Consider the following 23,325-nt stretch of genomic DNA (forward strand, 5'->3'; position numbering starts at 1 on the left):
TTCCAACTGAATGGAGGATTCGATCAGCCCTTCCTTTTTGTACGGTGAAGCCGCTACCGGCGTACCGCAGGCTTGCCGCCTTCGGACGCCGCATTGCCGCCTACCGCACGGTATCTCATCAATTGGGAATGATCGTGAGATTGCTGTCGTCTTCGCACTGCACTAAACATAACAAGTTGTTATTAAAGACCCACATGTTCGGTCGTTATCTGACGTTTCCTGGGATTTCAGTAATGGAACCAATCTGCAAATTGGGCTCTTCGGCGAGGATGAGTTCAGTGAAGCAATATGGCTGATTGAAATTTCATTGGAAATATTTACACATCATTTGACTTTCTTATGGTGATCGGTTATCATCACTGGAATGCGAGTGAGGATCTTGGATTTCGGAGGATTTGCGTATTTCGAGATCGGGTCCAGGGGTTGCCATATTCATAAATCATAATTAACGAAATTTTGAAGCTGTCATTTAGTCAATATCACTCGTAAATTTCTAATTATTTTAGTAATCTTCAATTTAAATGTAGATCGTGTCATATGACCAAAAAATGACGGTCATGTGACGCCCAAATTTTCCTACTACAAATGATTGTCACAAATCATTTCAGTAGTGAAGCGGTAAACCGAGTCAAGTCGATTTGGACTATTAGCCAGTTTTTGCTTAATATCTCGGAATCTAAGAGAGATAGCAAAATTTTTCTCATGACTTCTTTTATAACGCTCTATTGGCTCTACAAAAAAGGTCATGACAAAAATCTTTCTATCTCGTTTAGATTCCGAGATATTCGTTAAAAACTAGTCGATAGTAAAAATCGACTTAACCCGGTTTACCGCTTCGCTACTGATTTGTAACCAAATTGTTCTCAAACCATCTATATAGTTGCATAATGACGGTCATAACTAATTTCCAATTTGTGACGGTCATGAATAAAACAAAATAATTTCCTCTATATGGATGGAAAAAAATCGTGATTTCCATTTCAAAATGCGGATTAGGCCAATACAAAAGGAATTCAACTGAAAATTGACCGAGAAAAAAATAAAGTTTCATCTATATAGCTGAAAAATGACTGTCATTTTTTCTTGACAAGTTGTGACGGTCACAGAAGGGGGAGGGGGAATGTGACAGCCGTCATGAACGCCTCGTCATGTGACCGTCAATGACCGGTCATGTGACGCATTTGCGTCTCTAGTGGTGACACTGAAATGTGTCGAGCTGTGTAGAGATTGATTTTTAAATACAGTAGACTCTCGTTATAGTCGCACTCACGGGGCTGTAGGGGCAGCCGATTCTGAGAATGGGACTGTATTTCTCTTCCCCCACCAGGCGCTCACGGTAAGCCTAAATTCCGGGAATCGGGAGCGATAAGAAAATAAATTTTACTCCAATTATTTTTCTCTTCAATTTGCATTGAACATTTTTATTAAATATAAAAATTATTTTCATTAAACACTTTTATTAAATTAACAAAATGAATTGCGTTGAACACTTTTAGTAAATTAATGAAATGAATAGGAATATTAATAACATCGCATTGTTCAATACACTCCAAAATTTATTCGCTTCATTCAAATAAAAAGCAGGATTATGCACCACTGCAAAAGACCCTCTCTTCGTGACAGTCAAGAGTGAACTGAATTTCTCTCTCGCAAATTCATTTTTCCTAAATTTTATTTCCCGAATTTCTTAGAAATGCAAAACAAAGCCCATTCCGAGAAACCACAGGGGCATTTAAATCCACACCTCGAAGGTGGTACGGAGTGGGGGAAGCGCTCGAGTTCGAAAAAATCGATATGAGGGGAAATGCGACTATAACGAGAGTCTACTGTACTATTTCGTTCCATGAAATCCAATAATATTGAATCCGGTTATTGGCGTAGGCTGTAGGATTAGTGCTCAATAAATAAATAAAATAAATGAAATAAATAAAATGAATAAAGTAATGCAATGTCTGATTGAAATTTTATTGAAAATATTTACACATCACTTGACTTTCTTATAGTGATCGATTATCATCACTGGAATGTGATTCAGAATCTTGGATTTCGGAAGATTTGCGTATTTCGAGATCAGGTGGATGTAATGGAGGACCGTAGTTCCTTCCGCCTCCCACTCGCTCCCAATTTTCCCCCTAAAAACACAAAAATTCATTCATCCACCCATTACTCCACTTCATCAATCTAAGAATTCAAGTCTCCACTCGAAAAATAAAATTACCCATCAGTCGAAACGAAGGCCATCACATATTTACACAAAAACGAGATATAATTCTCCAGAACTTCCACATCAAATTGCCGCAACAAAGTGTGAACCCCAATAGTAAAAACGACAGCATCCACAGGGTCTTGAATTTTTCTGCTCAGCAGACTCGCTGGAAAGGAAAAAACCCTTAAAAAAATAGGTCCCAAGCTGCAAGTTGCAAAAAATACCTCTCAGGAAATTGAATCCCAAGTAGACTACTCTCATGCAAATGTCATGGAAAATAGATCCAATCGCCCTCAGACTCCCCAACGTCTTCCATCGATTGGATCAACTCCCCCCCGCCCGCAAAGAAATCTCACCTGTACTCTTGCAGTAAAACAATTTATGCAGACAGCAAATAGTGACGAGAAAGGCGATCAAATCCACTTCATGGCCCTCCGGAAAATTCATATAAGTCTTATTAAGATGATCGCTGATGCCAGCCCAGTCCAGCCTGACACTCAGCTCGCTAATCAACTTGTTCTCCTCAGCCCTCGTCACCTCGTCCTCCCCCTTCCTCCTCAATTCAAGAAGCAAAGCTGAGTTGAGAGTCCTGAGAGCAGCCTCCATGTGTTTAGCTTCAAACTTGCACGCTGTATTCAATTCATAAGCGATCTTGCTCCTCAGCAGCTGGAGGTGTCCGATCTTCAGAATGCTCTCGACGATCTGTGGCAGAACCCTCCCCCCAGTGCCCACGACGACAGAGTAGACCTTCGCAGGATTATTCCTGCTCAACTCAGAGTTATTGACGATCCCCCTGCACTCCTCCATCAGACTCCCCCAGGCCTTATCCCTCTTGGCCGTCCCCACGTGCTTGTAGATGTTCCCCAGCTCCACATAAGTGTAATAAGACAGCAGCTTGTCCAGTCCAAAGAGCCCGGGGGTCCCAATGGCCCTCAGGATCATGGAGAACACCCTGTGGTCGAGCACCTCCCCCTGAGTCTTCAGCTCGTACCAAGCGAGCTTGTGCTCCACGTAAACCGTGGACTTGGGATCGGTCATCCTGATGAGCTCCTTGGCAAGCCGCCCCATGAACGAGCCCGAGCCATTCCCCTCAGCCCCAGAATTCTCAGTCTTGTCTTCCTGGGGGAACAGCTTCCAATTCCTCCCAGGGGTCCACGTCGAGTCCTTGCACTCGTCCTCCAGAGCCACGTGGATGATGTAAGTGATCTCCTCGTGCCAGATCTTCAGGCTGTTGATGTTGATGTAGTCCTGGATGTACTGGAAGGACTTCCTGTAGCCCTCCATGACGTTCGCCAAGTCGTTGAGCTTCGCCACGAGGCAGTTCCTGTTCTTCTGGTCGAAGGTGAGACCGCTGTGAAGCGCCAGAGTGACCTTCTTAACCAGCTCCTGGCGGATCCCGTCCTCCAGCAGTCGGTGCGAGTCGACCCGAAGAACTCCCAGGGAAACGCTCCTCAGGGACAGGACGCCATTCGTGAAGACCGAGACGGCGTACGTCAGCTTGGCCATCTGCAGCCTCTCCTCCAGCTGCGCGTAGTCCTTCAGCTTGTCCTTGTAGAGTTTCGTGGGGATCTCCTTGAAGATGTTCGTCTCCAGGTGGACGATCTGGGCGAGCAGCCCGAAGACCGTCTCCGGGATGATCTGGAGGACCCTGCGAGCGTAGCTCTCTAGTTCTCTGCTGTAGTACTGGGAGACTGAGGCCAAGTCCGCACTTCTCGCCTGGTTCACGCGCAGCAGGGGGGTCTCCAGGGCTGACGCCATCTTCAGGAACAACGCCTTCAGCTTGATCACAGTTGGAGGGTTCTTCTTTATGCTGGACTGCATTAGGTCCACGTAGGTCTCCATGATGTTCCAGGCGTAGCAGCAGTCCGTCATTATGTTGAGGGCGATCAGGTTGTCTTCGGTGATGCTCCCGGTTCTGATCATGCTGTGGAGGAAATCCCTGGTGGACGTGAGGTACTGCGAGACCTACAGCAGAGATCGGGGCGAATATTATTTTTCATCACGCTGTGACGAAAAGTGAACTTTTCGGCACGCTCCGCGTGCCTAAAAGTCCAATTTCCGCCACATTGTGATGAAAAATATTGTTCGTAACTCGTGACAAAAGGTTTTTTAGCGCGTGGGATTATATCACTCGCCAAAAAACACCTTTTTGCACTCGTTACGAAATACACTATTCGACAATATTTGCACCGCAAATACTTTTTTTTGCTTACACTGAGAAAAAAATTACTTTTGCCGAGTATTTTTACTAGATTTAGATTTAGACATGCACGCGGCTGGTCGATTAGACGCCCGGAGGCACCTAAATCTTACGATCTTTTGTAACTTCCGCCTTTTTCCCTCGGTCAGTCTATGACATTGGTTACGCGGCGCGTAACTGGGAGGTCCCGGGTTCGATTCCCGACTGGGTGCGGCGGGAATTTTTTCTCTCTAAATTCGAATTCTATTTGAAATTTTTTAGCCCTAGTCTGCGCCTTTCACTAGGCTACTAAGGCTGTTGACTGCCATTTCGTTTAAATCAGCTGGTTCCAGAAGGATATTTACTAACTACAAGAAAATTTACACACGTCTTATGGAGATATTTATGTACATTTACTTCTGGCAAGTAAATATACTTGGCAAAGGTTACATACCTAAACTTCAAGAACAATTCAGTAGCGAAGCGGTAAACCGGGTTAAGTCGATTTTGACTTTTGGCCATTTTGTGACAAATATCTCGGAATCTAAGAGAGATAGCAAAATTTTGCTCATTACCTTTTCTATAACCTTCAGTTGACTCTACAAAAAAGGTCACGACAAAAATTTTTCTATCTCTTTTAGATTCCCTGATATTCGTCAAAAACTGGCCAATAGTCAAAATCGACTTAACTCGGTTTACCGCTTCGCTACTGAATTAATACCACGGACAATATCTAATAATAATCCCAGGACATTTCATCACCATGCCATTAATCCCCAATGGGTCTCCTTTCTTACCAAGTTGGGACTGGGTTGCCAGTTTGTGAATTTAAACTCTTAGGTACACCTCATATAATAATATGGATGACCAGGTAGATGAACGGGATCTCCCTTTTTCTCCACCTTCCTTCTAAAGGCAATTAATTTTCAAAAATTAATTTAAATATAAGTACTTCTATAAATTCACGAGCATGGGAAGGCACTTAAATTTCACGCCTCACCAGCTCTTGGCGTTGCCCAGGACCCACGACGAGGACGTGGCTGGCATCGGGTCCCAAACTAGGACCCAAAATAATTTCATGTGGTGATTTTGACTTGGGGTATTATTGTGTTGTGATATTATTGTGCTAAGATATTCAAATATGTCACCTTGGCAACAGCCATTTTTTTCTCAGTGTAATTACTAGTTTTTTTAGGAGTTTATTCGTCCAATGTGTATGACCTCTCGGCCTTTTACATTATATATAATAATAATAAAAAACATCGAAAGGTAGTGCAATTGAATTAGTAAATTTCTAATGAATTATTGCTGCTGACCCGAATACGGACCAATTGAATTTCAACAAAAAAAAGTCGATTTTCATCATTAAGGATGTTCGACACCCTTTTAGCCAAAATTGACGTTGTTTAAATTTTTCTGGCAAATTATCGATGGGAGTGACGTGAAAAAATATAACGATTTTGTGGTTTGTCATTCTTTAATGGCTCACGAAGTTGGGTAGTGGTGCGATAATTTTCATGCGTTTTTTCTACAGTTTTGTGATTCTTTTTAAAAGTTTAGAGAAAACGCAGGAAAATGTTCGCACCACCTTAAAATTTCGTAAGTCATTAAATAATGACAAAACGCAAAAACGTTATATTTTTTCACGTCAATTCCATCATAAGTTTGCCAGAAAAATGAAAACAACGTCAATTTTGGCTAAAAGGGTGTCGAACATCCTTAATGATGAAAATCGACTTTTCAATGTCCTGTTCAATTTTAGATGGCACTGGCAAAAATTGTTTTCTGGGTTTCATTGACATATCAATGGTTAAGGATATTCGACACCCTTTTAGCCAAAATTGACGTTGTTTTCATTTTTCTGGCAAACTTATGATGGAATTGACGTGAAAAAATATAACGTTTTTGCGTTTTGTCATTATTTAATGACTTACGAAAGTTTAAGGTGGTGCGAACATTTTCCTGCGTTTTCTCTAAACTTTTAAAAAGAATCACAAAACTGTAGAAAAAACGCATGAAAATTATCGCACCACTACGCAACTTCGTGAGCCATTAAAGAATGACAAACCACAAAATCGTTATATTTTTTCACGTCACTCCCATCGATAATTTGCCAGAAAAATGAAAACAACGTCAATTTTGGCTAAAAGGGTGTCGAACATCCTTAATGATGTAAATCGACTTTTCAATGTCCTGTTCAATTTTAGATGGCACTGGCAAAAATTGTTTTCTGGGTTTCATTGACATATCAATGGTTAAGGATATTCGACACCCTTTTAGCCAAAATTGACGTTGTTTTCATTTTTCTGGCAAATTATCGATGGGAGTGACGTGAAAAAATATAACGATTTTGTGGTTTGTCATTCTTTAATGGCTCACGAAGTTGCGTAGTGGTGCGATAATTTTCATGCGTTTTTTCTACAGTTTTGTGATTCTTTTTAAAAGTTTAGAGAAAACGCAGGAAAATGTTCGCACCACCTTAAACTTTCGTAAGTCATTAAATAATGACAAAACGCAAAAACGTTATATTTTTTCACGTCAATTCCATCATAAGTTTGCCAGAAAAATGAAAACAACGTCAATTTTGGCTAAAAGGGTGTCGAATATCCTTAACCATTGATATGTCAATGAAACCCAGAAAACAATTTTTGCCAGTGCCACCTAAAATTGAACAGGACACCGGCAATTTGTCGACAAATTGTCGACCCACTGTTTGCTGGGAATACGAATACTGGAAATTATTATTCCTGCCGACCCCTGACCTGGAGGTTGTTCTCGAGCTGGTGGAACTCCTGGACCTCCTCGAGGGCCTGAAGCAGTTGAGCAATCTTCCTGAGGTCCTCCTGCTCCAGTGACCCCACATGCCCACTGATCTCCTTGAACCACTTCTCGAGGCACTCGTTCGTCTCGATGCCATCCAGCCGTCTCTTCCCGCCGAAGACTTCCCCCAGGTCCTTGATCCTCTCGACGCACGATTTCTTGTTGTCAAGCCACTTGGACTCTTTGTCTTGGAGGAGTTGCTTGTACATTTGCTTCAGGTCTTGCTCGATCTGGGCGGTGCTGAGGAGGAGTCGCAAGGCCTCTTCGGGGGTGTACTTGCTCTCGTTGATGACCTGTTGCCTGAGGGTTCTCACTCTTTTGGACTCTTCCGAGAGGATCGTGGGGGTCGTGGTGTGCAGCAGCATCCAGTGGAGGGCCACGTTGGCTTCGCGAATCAGCTTCACCACGGACTCGATCTCGTTCTCCTCGACGGAGACCGCCAGCTGGAGTTTTTCGGTCTCAGCGATGGCTTTTTTCATTCGTTTCCCGTAGAGCTGGGGGAGGTTCTTGAGGTTGGAGGCCTCCAGGGTGTTGTTGAGGGCTGTTCGGGCTGCCTTGTACGGCAGCCACCAGTCGCAGAGGTTTATCACGATCCCCATGTAAATGCTGATGACCCAGTTGTCCGGGAAAAAGTGGTCGACGATTTCTCGCATTATCGCGGCGCCCGAGTGGAGGACTGAGGGCTGGAAGAGGAGGATTACCACGAGCATTGCGGCTTGATTCGCCGAGGCTATGCTCCTGTGCTCGGGGCTCGGGAAGGCCAGGGTCTGACTGTACAAGTCGTCGGAGCGCAAGCGACCTATCAGGAGGTCGATGAAGGTGGGGCTTATGGGGACGCGTTTGAAGTACTCCTCGGGGTAGTTCGATGGACGCTTTATCGCGGACTTGGTGAAGCCTGTGGACCGCAACAACATGCAGACGTCGTCGACTCCTGTGGAGGACGAGCGCTGCACGTGGTAGCGGTAGTACGAGACCAGGAGCTTCTCGCGAATGTGACCCTCGAACTGGTGGTCCACGAGGAGGAGCATCACTCCGTAGAGGTACACTGCCTCACACTGGAATTTTCCATTCATTCATTGAGTGATGGATGGTACACTGAGAGAACAACAAACACGTCAAACTAGTCTTGTTTGGGCCAACAAAAGCGCTAGTTGAAAATTGCCAAAAAAGAATTTGTTTGGTTCGAATTTTAAAGTCTCAAACGTGAATCATTGTGCTGCTTTCGACAGCAATGAAGTATTTGTGCTAGAAATGACATTTCTTGCGTGTACAGAAAATGCAATTTTTTTTTAACTACTAAATCTATTTTTGCGACAAAAATTTTTCATTCCGGCGGACTCTCTGCGTGTTTGGCACAAAAAAATCCTTTTTTGATCATTTTCAAAAAAATATTTTATTGGCACAAGTAAGACTTGTTGGAGAACTTTGTCGTTTTTCTCTCAGTGTGGGCTAAAATGTGAGTGACATAATTTATAACAATTTTTTGAAAATTAGTGAATAAAAATGTTTTTAGGGGTCATCATCTGGGAATGAAGGAAGAAAAACAAACACGTTGGCAAACGAGTCTTGTTTGAGCCAACAAAATCGCTAGTTGAAAATTGCCAAAGAAGAATTTGTTTGATTCGAATTTGAAAGTCTCAAACGTGAATAATTGTGCTGCTTTCGACAGCAACGAAGTATTTGTGCTAGAAATGACATTTTTTGCGTGCACAGAAAATGCAATTTTTTTTTAACTACTAAATCTATTTTTGCGACAAAAATTTTTCATTCCGGCGGACTCTCTGCGTGTTTGGCACAAAAAAATCCTTTTTTGATCATTTTCAAAAAAATATTTTATTGGCACAAGTAAGACTTGTTGGAGAACTTTGTCGTTTTTCTCTCAGTGTGGGCTAAAATGTGAGTGACATAATTTATAACAATTTTTTGAAAATTAGTGAATAAAAATGTTTTTAGGGGTCATCATCTGGGAATGAAGGAAGAAAAACAAACACGTTAGCAAACGAGTCTTGTTTGAGCCAACAAAATCGCTAGTTGAAAATTGCCAAAGAAGAATTTGTTTGGTTCGAATTTGAAAGTCTCAAACGTGAATAATTGTGCTGCTTTCGACAGCAACGAAGTATTTGTGCTAGAAATGACATTTCTTGCGTGTACAGAAAATGCAATTTTTTTTTAACTACTAAATCTATTTTTGCGACAAAAATTTTTCATTCCGGCGGACTCTCTGCGTGTTTGGCACAAAAAAAATCCTTTTTTGATCATTTTCAAAAAAATATTTTATTGGCACAAGTAAGACTTGTTGGAGAACTTTGTCGTTTTTCTCTCAGTGTGGGCTAAAATGTGAGTGACATAATTTATAACAATTTTTTGAAAGTTAGTGTATAAAAATGTTTTTAGGGGTCATCATCTGGGAATGAAGGAAGAAAAACAAACACGTTGGCAAACGAGTCTTGTTTGGGCCAACAAAATCGCTAGTTGAAAATTGCCAAAGAAGAATTTGTTTGGTTCGAATTTGAAAGTCTCAAACGTGAATAATTGTGCTGCTTTCGACAGCAACGAAATATTTGGCTCAAGAGGCGGATAATTCACACCGGACGGTGCCTTTTCAGGGTGAAAATATCTCGTATAGAGGAAAATTTAGCAACAAATATTTTATCCCTAAGTTACAAGATTGCTATTATATTGTTATTGCTCCATTTAAGGGTTCATTTCTTGTCTGTGATTATTAGACGCAACGAAAAACTACTATCCCTTGTTTCGAATAAAACAAAGATTTTTTGGGAGCAAAATATGTATGGGAGTATCGAATAACGAAGGAGTTGTGCTAGAAATGACATTTCTTGCGTGTACAGAAAATGCAATTTTTTTTTAACTACTAAATCTATTTTTGCGACAAAAATTTTTCATTCCGGCGGACTCTCTGCGTGTTTGGCACAAAAAAATCCTTTTTTGATCATTTTCAAAAAAATATTTTATTGGCACAAGTAAGACTTGTTGGAGAACTTTGTCGTTTTTCTCTCAGTGTGGGCTAAAATATGAGTGACATAATTGATAACAATTTTTTGAAAGTTAGTGTATAAAAATGTTTTTAGGGGTCATCATCTGGGAATGAAGGAAGTTAAGAATGCCAACTCCCTATGAAGTCGATTGTCTCGAGTATTAGTTCGGGATTTTGAGGATTAGTCGATTACCATCAACTGTTTTCCTTCGTCATTCAGGAGAACACTCTCCATCGACTGTTGAATGTAAGTTCCATCCTCCAATTCGTCGAGGTAAGTATTCAGGTCTGTTACATATTTATGAATACTCTCGAATGCTAGATAGAATCGTGTGAGAACGTCAGAGTAATTCTCCCTGAGGTGCTCATCGAGCTCTTGGAGCACCTGAAAAGCATTAAAAATTGTTATAACTCGACATTAATCAATTGCGTTCAAGAAATTGAGCGAATTAATGACCGGATTGTTCTCAATCCTCTGTTCATGAACATTCGCTGCTTTGAAGTAAGCGAAATCCATGATAATTGATCCATATCTGTTAGGATGAGCTCTGGACGCTAATCTGTAATGCAAAAGGAACATGAGCATCAAAGTTAATGCAGACACTTTTTCAATTCCGTAGAATCTTTCTATTTTTCGTAATTTTTCAAAATAACAAAATTCGAGTCTAATATTTTTTCTCCAATTTTCGTGTTTCGTTCATTTGACAATTTTTTTTTAATTAAAAAAAATTTATGCAACTACTATTGAGGGATATGATTTTATGAAGTCTAACCTGAAAATGGGAGGCACGTATTCTTTCAGTCTCATCAACTCAGCGATGATGGCATTGCCCCTTGACACAAGACGCAGTAAATTCTGGCCACATGTATTATTAATTGCTAAAAAATCACCCATTCTAAACGTTTAATTCTCATTTATTATTCAATTGTTACTTCATTCACACCCTCTTGTTGCTCCAAAACCGACAAAAAACTAGGGATTTTATCTGTCACATTGAGGTAAATAGAATTCCCCAGTTAGCTACAGTAGACTGTCGCATATGCACCAGCGACGGTTGCAGGGTCCCTAGGCGACCGCCATTTTCCGTAACTTTAGGATTTATATTCAAATTTATTATTTTCAATTTCTAAGTTAATTCATCGAGATATTTTTAAATAATTTTTAAAATAGAGAAATGTTTAGGTTTTCATTGAACAAAGACTCGGGAAAAACCCAAGAACAGGAAAAGAGCAATAAACTGGGGAATGTCCCAACATCCTCAGACCACCCGGAGGTTAATCCCTTTCAAGTACCTCTTTTTTCTTATATGATGAGTTTTTCGAGTGCAATTTGACCCGTCGGAGTCAAAAAACCTTTCTTGAGAGAGTTTATTTCTTTCCCAAGAAAACTTTGGAATTTCCCTTGTTTTCCCCAACATGTGTGGGTGAGGCCCTTTGTTTGGGTCACGTAGGCCCGAGAGTTTGGGGCTGGGTTAGAGCGAACGGTTGTGGGGGTGTAAGACCAACCCCATCGACCAAGTTCAAGGACATGATTGGCTCCCCACTCCTTCGAGTGGGATGACTTTTTCGCGCGTTAGACTTAGAATAATTTTAAGACTAGAATTAACAGCAGATCCACCACCTACGCGGACTAGTGAAGATCTAGAGATCTCTTCCTTTGAGTTTGTGTTCAAAGTTTCTATTTGTTATTGTCAACAAAAGTCAAAGTGCAAATATATTCATTATAAATTTTATCTTCTACATAAATCCAGTGTTTTTGTACAATTATTTAAATAAAACCCGCACTTGTGCAGCAGAGTGCTTTAGCACTCCACGGGCAACGGACCCGCCATCTATATTACAAAATAACCAGCTCGGGACGTAACAAGCCAACACTTCTTATAGAAAGGGGTGTAATCCCACTGCTGCCAACCCCCGTCAGTAGAAGCGTAGCTGTCAGTAGATTTTGTTATTTACACTCTCCCCTGACTAACAATTACCAAATAATAAAGCTTTCACCGCTTTCACTCAATACTTCATCTACCAAACATTCCCCACATTCACTCGCTCACAAATCCCAGTATTTTTGTTCAACATTGACCTCGATCAGGGGAATATAGGGCACAGCTATCATAACCCTCGCCCTGTCCTGCCCCGTAATGACGTTGCTCAATTATGAGAATAGATTCTCGTGATAGTTGATACCCCAGGTGCTGTGATAATGCCAGTAACTAAGTGACAATTAATCGACAATCATGTCCTTTCTCAAGTTGATTCTGGACAGTGCTCTCGTATGGATCTATACCGAGACCATTTGGTTTGTTCTCATATCAACATTATTCTATTTGTCGTTACCCTGGATATTCTGGGGTACATTGGCCATTCTCGTTGCACTGTGGTTCGTCAAGAATGTCCCTGTGAACGAGAAAACGGTTCATCAAGTATTGGGAGTTGATCCGTTTAACGTTGAGGATGGTAATGGTCATGGGGGAGAGTATTGCATGAGGGTAGTCGCACATCGGGGTGGAGGATACGATTATCCGGAGAACAGCCTGTCAGCTTTTCGTAATGTAATTCATTAATCCATGTAGATTAATCAAGGAGATCCCTGTATTTTTTGCATTCAATTCCGAAATTGTTATTTTGTTTCGGTTTTCATTATCAGTTTTTAGGGAATTTTTTCAGATTTTTAAAAGCTTTCGTTCATTAACTTGATGAATTTATTAGGGGAGGTTGGGGTAAAATGGACACTTGACTTTTTCAAAATATTAGTGACGGGTTGAAATCTTGATGAAATTTAATCACTTTTTTTTAGTACAAAGAACAACTCTTTGCCTTTGTGATGAGCCTAAACTGAGCTCCATTGATACATTTGTTTCTGAGTTATGAATAATTTTAAAAAAGTCTAAATTGTCCATTTTACCCTACCCTCCCCTAATAATTTGGAGGGAAATTGGACTCTGGACAGATATGTTTTTGTAAAAATGTAAATAAGGGTTTCGTAACGTATTTTTCGATGGACGTCAGATTAATTAACAAAATTTTTACCTAGTTGAATCAGTAAAAGGGTTGAAATTAATTTGAGATAATTAGAAAATTGGTTAAAAAAGTATTCTCAATTATTTCATCATATTTAATTACACATGTCATGTTTTATTGAATTTTTTCCGGCGTTAGATTTTTCAGAATGGCTTGGAATAAGTCTTTTTAAATATAGAATTTTTGGGGAATTTTTTCAGATTTTTAAAGTTTTCATTAATTCACTTCAAGAATTTATAAGAAATTTCGATAGCAATTGGACTCTGGGCAGATATGGATTTGTCAAAATGTAAATAAGGGTTTCGTGAAGAAAATTAATTAGCAAAAATATTTACGATATTAAATTTCCATGTTCCTCATTATTTTCCTCCTATTGAAAGAAAATAATATTTGCAATCATTCCATTTAACTCTTTGTACAAATGTGCTTGTAAAAATATCAGAATAATGAGTTTTCATAAACAAAATCAATTAAAAAAAAAATTTAATGCATTTTTCGATGGATGCCCCAGATGAAATTTGGAGTCAATTCAAATCGATCAGAAAATCGTTTAAAAAGTAATTCTCACTTATTCACAATATTCAACAACAAAAGTCCAGAGCAATTGCAACGAAAAACAGAGAATACTCGGATATCCTCATCCAAAATCACTAACAAACGGCCCAATTAATCCCTCCAGTTCTCAAAACCCCTTAATCTCGTCCTCAGAGTAAAGAAAAGGGCTGCACTGCTGTCGAATTCGACCTAACATTCACCAAAGACCACATTCCAATTATCTTCCACGATGAAACCGTGGAGAGACTCACTGGGAGGCCGGGGGTCGTCAAAGAGATGACTTGGGAAGAGTTGAAGCAACTCGATATCACGTTCAACCACCCATTGAAGTAAATAAGAAGAACTCAATTACTTATTCATCGGGAATTGCTTGCACCGATGTGAGATACATTGATTGATGATTCTCGTCCTCATTTCAGGGAAAAGTTCAATGGGGGGGAGAGGATAGCTCTGTTCAGCGACACAATCGAGCAGTGTCTGAATCATGACCTCAGAGTGTTCATTGATATTAAGGAAACGAGCCTTGATATTGTCTCGGTGATCTTGGAGACTTATAAAAAGCATCCGGAGTTGTACAGAAAGGCTGTCGTCACCAGTTTTTATCCATTTATTGTCTATATGGTAGGATGGGCACTATTCCAGGAAAACTGAATGATAAATCTATTTTGAATGATTATTTCAAGGTTTTCAGAATGAGATAGTATTGAAATGAAAGAGTATTTTTCACTCAATCTTATTTTTCTGTTGGATTGGAAAAATTGGAATAAAGCAAGTGGGAATTTGCTTTTATATTAATACAGTATTTTTTTGTGCTGATAATAGTATACAATTCATCGTTTTATTCAATTCAGTGGAATTTCTTTTTTAATCAATTGTGTTATGTTTTTAATTTAGTTTAATATTTGATGAAATTTCAAATGTGAAATAATATATCTGTACCATCCGGTTATTTGATGAAAGTCAAGTCGAAGTAGGTCGTTTTAATGATAATTGAATCAATTTTAACCTTTTTTTTTTATTCAAATAATCAGTGGAAATAAATTTTGCAAAAGATGGGAAATCAACAAACTTTTGAATGCTATGAGAATAATTTCCGAAATTCTTCTATAAATCGAATGGAAGAATGATGCTATCTACATTATGGAATGAATTTGAAACATATCTGAAGAAACCATCGGAAAGTTCACTTTCAGAGCAATTCACAAAAAATTTTAAATTTACAAAAATTATCATGAAAATCAAACCAACGAATATAGGTATCGTAGCGATCTTTTAACTTCGACAGAGTGGCTTTGAAACTAATATTTTCAGCTATCATTGAATGAATTTAGAGCATTTTATCCAAAGATATCCACGGAATTGTAATTTTTATAAAATACAAAATTTTTGAAAATTATTCTAAAAATCAAAACAACGATTACAGCTATCGCCTTCATCTTCGAACTCGGTCGAAGAGACATCCAAAGAATTTTTTAAAGCCATCATTCAATGAATCCAGAACATTTTTTTGAGTTATGGTGGGACAACCAATTTTTAATTAAAAAAATTCGAAAATATAATATATTTTACGAAAATTATTCTAAAAATCAAAACAACGATTACAGCTATCGCCTTCATCTTCGAACTCGGTCGAAGAGACATCCAAAGAATTTTTTAAAGCCATCATTCAATGAATCCAGAACATTTTTTTGAGTTATGGTGGGACAACCAATTTTTAATTTCAAAAATTCGAAAATATAATATAATATTTCATGAAAATTATTCTAAAAATCAAAACAACGATTACAGCTATCGCCTTCATCTTCGAACTCGGTCGAAGAGACATCCAAAGAATTTTTTAAAGCCATCATTCAATGAATCCAGAACATTTTTTTGAGTTATGGTGGGACAACCAATTTTTAATTTCAAAAATTCGAAAATATAATATATTTTATGAAAATTATTCTAAAAATCAAAACAACGATTACAGCTATCGCCTTCATCTTCGAACTCGGTCGAAGAGACATCCAAAGAATTTTTTAAAGCCATCATTCAATGAATCCAGAACATTTTTTTGAGTTATGGTGGGACAACCTATTTTTAATTCCAAAAATTCGAAAATATAATATAATATTTCATGAAAATTATTCTAAAAATCAAAACAACGATTACAGCTATCGCCTTCATCTTCGAACTCGGTCGAAGAGACATCCAAAGAATTTTTTAAAGCCATCATTCAATGAATCCAGAACATTTTTTTGAGTTATGGTGGGACAACCGATTTTTAATTTCAAAAATTCAAAAATATAATTTATCGAGAAAATTTTAATTAATGTCGATGGATAAAGCTCAACAATACCTACATTTGAAAAAAAATGTAACGCAAAAAGTTTGAAACTTAAATTCGAACGATTTTAATGCTTCCAAGAAAAACGTCAATTCAACATTAAAAATAATTTATTATAAAGCAAGACGTTAAAATTTCCGAAAAATGTACTGAAATTTTTACAGATAAGAAGAAAAGATTCGAACATTGTAGGGAGTCTCTCCTACAGACCGAGAGTATTCTCCACAGTTTCCTATTCAGGACTGAATGATTCAGGACCCGCAAGATATTCGAATCCAATTCAGCACTCAACTGCTCGAATCCTAGACGCATTGCACGACTGGGCATTGACAAGATTCACGTATTATGTCATTGGTATCTCTGTCATCCTGTTACATAAAGACATCATAAGTCCGTGAGTAGTAATTACCACAACTGAGTGATCTAATGTGGAATAGAACAATCTATTTCAGTCCTCGTCCTAAATAAAATCTTCTGCACAGAAAAACTATTGGAGAATGGCGCAGAAGGGGGATTCGTGTAATAGCCTGGAGTGTGAATTTACCATCTGAGAAGCTTCATTTCTCAAAAACCCTGAAGATTGCGTACTTGACTGACACGCTCCTAGCCGAGAGAATAACATGAGAATGTCAATAAAGGCAAATTTCGTATTTTGTCATACTGTACGACTCTATCAATTAAGAAAACGCGCAATAGCACATTTTTGTATTATCGCAGTATTACGAGTACCTTGAATCGATTTTACTCAACGACAATTGGAATAACATCTAGTCTAGCTTCTCAATTCCATAATTTATCGATAAACTTGAAAGAGAAAATTTTTATTTACAAGAAAAATGTATTTCGCGGCAGCTCATCAATTTCTATCTTTTAAATCTCCATTATTGAGTTGAATGTTTATTTTAAGCCTGATGAGAATAAAGAAAATAATAACTACACATGAATATTTGATTTCCCGTCGCCCGATCTCCCCCGAAAATTTAACAAGTGGGAAATTGCTCTTGTATTGGATATAGTAGTTATTTTTGCTAATAAATTAGCAATGTGCTTCCGAATGATTATTCTGCGCAGCATTTCCTTCTATCATGTATAATTCATTGTGTATTTCATTTTATTAAATTGAATAAGATTTCTTTTCAACTAATTTTGCCAGATTTTCAACTTAGTTGAATGTTATCATCACCATTATTCTTATTATCCCTTTCTTCTATACAACCGATTGTCTTTTTTACAGTTCTATCTCTCCCCTCAGCCCTTCGATAAAATGTTAATAGAAAAATTTCATTTACACATGCTTGAATGAATTTGAAACGTCACATTTGAAGAAACCATCAGAAAGCTCACTTTCAGGGAAATTCAGGAAAAATTCGAAATTTTCAACAATCATCATAAAAATCAAATCAACCAATATAGCTATCGTTATCATCTTTTAACTTCGACTTAATGGCATCAAAACAAACATTTTAAGCTATGATTGAATTCATTTGAAGCATGATATTCAAAGATATCCCCGGAATTCTGATTTTCTAAAAATACAAAATTTTTGCAATTTTCAAAAATCAAAATAACGATTATTGCTACCGCCTTCATCTTCGAACTCGGCCAAAAGGACATCCAAACAAATATTTAAGCGATCATTCAATCAATTCAGAACATTTTTTTAGTTATCGTGGGACAATCGATTTTCGACAAAATCGAAAATTAAAAAAACTAATCAATGAATTAAAATTTAATTAATGGCGATTGACAGGGCTCAGCAGTACCTACATTTGAAAAAAAAAAAAAAGATTCAATTCCATCCATTCATTAGCGAACAATTGAAGAAAATCTTTGTCATTGGGTCGGTATAATACAAAAAATCCAAAACTTAAATTTGAACGATTACAAAGGCTCCATTCGGAAACAACATAATCGTCCAGGACGATATGTGACGCTGATTGCCCTGTCACTTACATTTAGAGAAAGAATTATTTCGGAAATAAATTGACGTAAGTAAACAACAATGATTGATAATAATTGAATTGTACTCTATAAAATTCCGATACTTATCATAAATTTTTAACAAGTGTCAATCAAAATTACTATGCCACCTAATTAATTAATATATAATATAATTTTGTATTATATTATATAATTATATTCAATATATATATAATACATAATAATAATATATTATATATTGAATATAATTACATAATATAATGTAATAACAATAATTATAATATAATATAATTATATTATTATTATTGTAATTATTATTATATAATTTTGTGAAACGTGTATGAGAAATCTATTGTTGCAAAATTCAAAATTTCTTATCCTTCTGTCCGATAAAATTCTAATACCAGTGTATGAAAATTCTAGAACTGCATAGGAATGAAAAACCATTATAATTTTATAATTCAGTTTGATGTAAATTACTTCCTACCCTGAAGTAATTTAAGAAAAAATTCAGAGCGTAGATTGGCATCAGGTTCATTGAGATCTCAGTAAATGCGCATTTCACGGCGGCTCATCAATCCCTATCTCTTAAATCTCCATTATTAAGCTGAATGTTTATTTTAAGCCCTCCGAGAATAAACGAAATCATAACTACACATGAATATTTGATTTCCCTTTCCCCCCGATCCCCCCCCCCACCCAAAATTTTAAAAATAATGATAATTTCCCCCTCTCAAGGCGTTGTTCGCGTCACAGACCCACCCACTGCTCTTTTCAAGAAAGAAATAGAAGTGAAAACGTTCAAGATCCCCCCACAGAGCAGTTCAGTGGCTTGAAGGCCTGCGTTGAGGCACGTTTTATCGTCTTGGGGAAAAGCCGAACGCTGTACTCGTGTATTTTCGTGTACACTATACTCACGAATGTACAAACATCAACTGGTGAACTGCTATAGTACGTTAGTAACTGTTAGTCACAGCACATGGAAGTAATTTTCTAGTTGTAATTGTAAAAAATCCTCTTAATTAATTAAGCATTGAATAATTTTTAAATACCCCCCAGGAGTGACACGTCCCGGGCGCCTCCAGCCGTCCTCAATCGCCCGAAAAATCAGTGAGAAAGTTTTCCCCAAAAAAATTCTCAACACCGGACGGATTAAAAAATGAGCACAGTCTGGAGCGCATTAAAAAAAATATCACTCTCGAGGTCGCGGTCTGCCGACAGAAACACACGAGACTCAAAGGCCATTTTAAAATAAAAAGCCTCGGGTATGTACAAGAAAATGAAAAACCCCTCGTTCCTCACACTGTTGGAAAATTACTGTTGAAATTTATGGGGAGAAGATTTACATTTTTAAGAACGACAATGTTACATGAAATTCCTGGATATTTCTTCGTTGATGTATCAGTTATTTTCTTGAATGAAAGTAGTTCTCGATTTTCAGGCCCATACGGCCCTGAAAAAGATTGAACATTTTGGACAAGATAACTTTGGGAAAAGATTTGAACAACAACTTTTCTGAATTCTCAAGATATTGAAAATTGAACATAATATACAATTCAGTTTCCAATTTTCATTTTTTTTCAATTTTTTTGAGTTTGAATTTCCAAACTCAAAAAAAAATTTTTTTGAGTTGGAAATTGGAGCTTTTATCGGAAAGTTGATGATTGTTTATTAATGATTGAAAATTTTGGGCAAGATAATTTTGGGAAAAGATTTGAACAACAACTTTTCTGAACTCTCAAGCTATTGAAAATTGAACATAATATACAATTTCCAATTTTCATTTTTTTTCAATTTTTTTTGAGTTTGAATTTCCAAACTCAAAAAAAAATTTTTTTGAGTTGGAAATTGGAGCTTTTATCGGAAAGTTGATGATTGTTTATTAATGATTGAAAATTTTGGGCAAGATAATTTTGGGAAAAGATTTGAGCAACAACTTTTCTGAATTCTCAAGCTATTGAAAATTGAACATAATATACAATTCAGTTTCCAATTTTCATTTTTTTTCAATTTTTTTTGAGTTTGAATTTCCAAATTCAAAAAAAAATTTTTTTGAGTTGGAAATTGGAGCTTTTATCGGAAAGTTGATGATTGTTTATTAATGATTGAAAATTTTGGGCAAGATAATTTTGGGAAAAGATTTGAACAACAACTTTTCTGAACTCTCAAGCTATTGAAAATTGAACATAATATACAATTTCCAATTTTCATTTTTTTTCAATTTTTTTTGAGTTTGAATTTCCAAACTCAAAAAAAAATTTTTTTGAGTTGGAAATTGGAGCTTTTATCGGAAAGTTGATGATTGTTTATTAATGATTGAAAATTTTGGGCAAGATAATTTTGGGAAAAGATTTGAACAACAACTTTTCTGAACTTTCAAGCTATTGAAAATTGAACATAATATACAATTCAATTTCCAATTTTCATTTTTTTTCAATTTTTTTTTGAGTTTGAATTTCCAAACTCAAAAAAAAATTTTTTTTGAGTTGGAAATTCAAGCTTTCATTGGAAAGTTAATGATTGTTTATTAATGTTTGAAAATTTTGGGCAAGATAATTTTGGGAAAAGATTTGAGCAACAATTTTTCTGAATTCTCAAGCTATTGAAAATTGAACATGATATACAATTCAATTTCCAATTTTCATTTTTTTTCAATTTTTTTTGTTTGAATTTCCAAACTCAAAAAAAAATTTTTTTTGAGTTGGAAATTCAAGCTTTCATTGGAAAGTTAATAATTGTTTATTAATGTTTGAAAATTTTGGGCAAGATAATTTTGGGAAAAGATTTGAGCAACAACTTTTCTGAATTCTCAAGCTATTGAAAATTGAACATAATATACAATTCAATTTCCAATTTTTATTTTTTTCAATTTTTTTTGAGTTTGAATTTCCAAACTCAAAAAAATTTTTTTTTTGAGTTGGAAATTGAAGCTTTTCGCGGAAAGTTGATGATTGTTTATTAATGATTGAAAATTTTGGGCAAGATAATTTTGGGAAAAGATTTGAGCAACAACTTTTCTGAATTCTCAAGCTATTGAAAATTGAACATAATATACAATTCAATTTCCAATTTTCATTTTTTTTCAATTTTTTTTGAGTTTGAATTTCCAAACTCAAAAAAAAATTTTTTTTGAGTTGGAAATTCAAGCTTTTATCGGAAAGTTAATGATTGTTTATTAATGTTTGAAAATTTTGGGCAAGATAATTTTGGGAAATGATTTGGGCAACAACTTTTCTGAATTCTCAATCTATTAAAAATAGAATTGTATATTATATTCAATTTTCAGAATGAGTTAGGAAATTCAAGCTTTCATCGGAAAATTAATGATTGTTCAACAGGAAAACCCCAATTTTTGTCAATTTTCAAGATGAATGAGAAATTTTATGAATATTTTCATTTGAAATTGACAGCAGTGCACGTCTTGACGTCACCTAGCTCGTCATTATCTCATAATCGTTAATTGAGATTGTTATTTCAGTCAAGAGAGGCCTAGATGCTAGAAAATTACTCTTGAAATTTCAAGTAAAAGATTAAAAATTTTAAGAACGATAATGTTACATGAAATTCCTGGATATTTCATCATTGATGTATCAGTTAATTTTTTGAATGAAAGTAATTCTCGATTTTCAGGCCCATACGGCACTGAAAAACATTAAAAATTTTCGAAATTCACACAACTTTTCTGAATTTTTAATCTATTGAAAATTGAAATGTATGTAGTTCAAGCTTTCTTTGGAAAATCGATGATTGTTTCACATGAAAAACCCATTTGTTTAATTTTCAAAATGAATGAGAAATTTGATGAATATTTTCCTTTGAAATTGACACAGTGATTAAAATTTCAAGAAATTTTGTAACAGTGCACATCTCGGCATCATCTAGCCCGTCATTATCTCATAATCACTAATTGAGATTGTTATTTCAGACAAGAAAGACCAAGATATTAGAAAATTCCTCGTGAAATTTCAAGTGAAAGATTGAAAATTTTAACAACGACAAAGTGACATGACATTCCTGTGTATTTCTTCATTGACGAATCAGTCAATTTCTTGAATATTCAGGTCCATACGACACTGAAAAACAGTGAAAATTTAAAAAATTCAAACAAGAAATTTTCTGACTTCTCAATCTGTTGAAAATTGAATTGTATCTAATGTTCAATTTTCAGAGTGAGTTTGGAAATTCAAGCTGTCGTTGGAACATCATTGATTGTTTATTGGTTTATGGGAAGCCAGGTGAATAAATAAAAACCAGTTTTATATGAGCAATTGAACTTGGTTTTCATTAAGAAGAAGTGTTCTCGCTTCGAGACTGAATAAAGAATATCGAAGTCACAAAGCCCATAGTTTTTTCTTGATTTCTTGGTTTCTTTCTCGTCAGGCTTTATCACATGTTTATATTATTTAGTAAACATTGGACTGGAGTTTGTGTCGTGCACTGTTAAAATTTTTCGTCTGAATTTTCCGTGAAGATCCGGCAATTTTTATCGAGTTCAAGTTCCACTGAAATTACCCTCATGAGATTTACTATATCTTCCATGGAATTTCAACAAATTTCTGACAGTGTAGACCCCATCTCATAGTATAATAAAACCAACTTATATCGTTCACCAATACAATCAAATTATTTTTGCTCTTTTCAACACGGAAAAAAAACTTGAATTAACAGCCTCTTCCCGGAAAAAAATAAACCTGAATTGACTATAAAATATACTTGTTTCAAGTATATTTTATACAAAATTGGGGGACGAGTATTTCAATTCGAAGATGATTGTTTTGTATCAGGCCGGGTTGCAGCAAGCCCTCTTAAGGGTGCCAAGTGAATTTGAAAAAAGATGCAAAAAAAACTTTGGGTCAAACGGGGCTCAAATGAATGCTCTGACGTTCACGGAGAGAAATGTTCAGTAAAAATTACGGAACTCACAATTCACTCACCGATTACGAAATCGACTCAGAAAATTTAAGGGTGCCAAGTGAATTTAAAAACAGATTTAAAAAAAAAATTTTCTTTCCCTCCATCATTGGAGAAATCTGTATTCATCTATCTGACGAAATTTCAAACCCGCACCTGGAACTAGACATCGAGAAAATAAATGCGGAAAATCCTCTATTTCGCATGACGAACCTCGAGAAAGCATGGGATCAAATGGGTACGGCGGGTTGAAATATCTCTCTTATTCACCCCGGTACCCCATTGTTTTTTGTCGCCATCACATTGAACACATCATTCCCCATATCTTCAAATTTTTTCAAATTTTTCTTGAGTTCCTAGGGGGTTGAAACGTT

General features: G+C 36.6%; 3 protein-coding genes across 7 annotated transcripts in view; 2 read left to right on the plus strand and 1 right to left on the minus strand.

Annotated features, from left to right (window-relative positions):
• Positions 1 to 1,946: 1,946 nt before the first annotated feature.
• LOC107040694 (WASH complex subunit 5) lies at positions 1,947 to 11,167 on the minus strand. The gene is made up of 7 exons (XM_015260891.1): positions 10,974 to 11,167; positions 10,658 to 10,760; positions 10,394 to 10,585; positions 7,148 to 8,260; positions 2,563 to 4,171; positions 2,219 to 2,372; positions 1,947 to 2,132 (listed from the first exon to the last, which is right to left on the minus strand). Exons 1-7 carry the CDS (start codon positions 11,093 to 11,095, stop codon positions 1,985 to 1,987), a joined length of 3,441 nt encoding a protein of 1,146 aa, XP_015116377.1. The 5' UTR covers positions 11,096 to 11,167; the 3' UTR covers positions 1,947 to 1,984.
• Positions 11,168 to 12,116: 949 nt separating this feature from the next.
• LOC107040701 (glycerophosphodiester phosphodiesterase 1) lies at positions 12,117 to 17,037 on the plus strand. Its single transcript, XM_015260900.2, has 5 exons — positions 12,117 to 12,749; positions 13,927 to 14,102; positions 14,193 to 14,394; positions 16,264 to 16,493; positions 16,582 to 17,037. Exons 1-5 carry the CDS (start codon positions 12,435 to 12,437, stop codon positions 16,721 to 16,723), a joined length of 1,065 nt encoding a protein of 354 aa, XP_015116386.1. The 5' UTR covers positions 12,117 to 12,434; the 3' UTR covers positions 16,724 to 17,037.
• Positions 17,038 to 18,879: 1,842 nt separating this feature from the next.
• LOC107040730 overlaps positions 18,880 to 23,325 on the plus strand; it is an 8,745-nt gene continuing 4,299 nt past the window's right edge. For 2 of the 5 annotated variants that reach the window (XM_015260939.1, XM_015260943.1), the window contains exons 1-2: positions 18,880 to 19,025; positions 19,100 to 19,305. The gene's annotated coding sequence lies outside the window, so the exon portion shown is untranslated. The remainder of the gene's footprint in view (positions 19,026 to 19,099; positions 19,306 to 23,325) is intronic. The other 3 variants (XM_015260941.1, XM_015260942.1, XM_015260940.1) reach the window with 3 other exon arrangements.

Source organism: Diachasma alloeum, unplaced genomic scaffold (genome assembly GCF_001412515.2).
Source record: "Diachasma alloeum isolate Michigan unplaced genomic scaffold, Dall2.0 Dall_scaffold_00340, whole genome shotgun sequence".
Classification (NCBI taxonomy): domain Eukaryota; kingdom Metazoa; phylum Arthropoda; class Insecta; order Hymenoptera; family Braconidae; genus Diachasma; species Diachasma alloeum.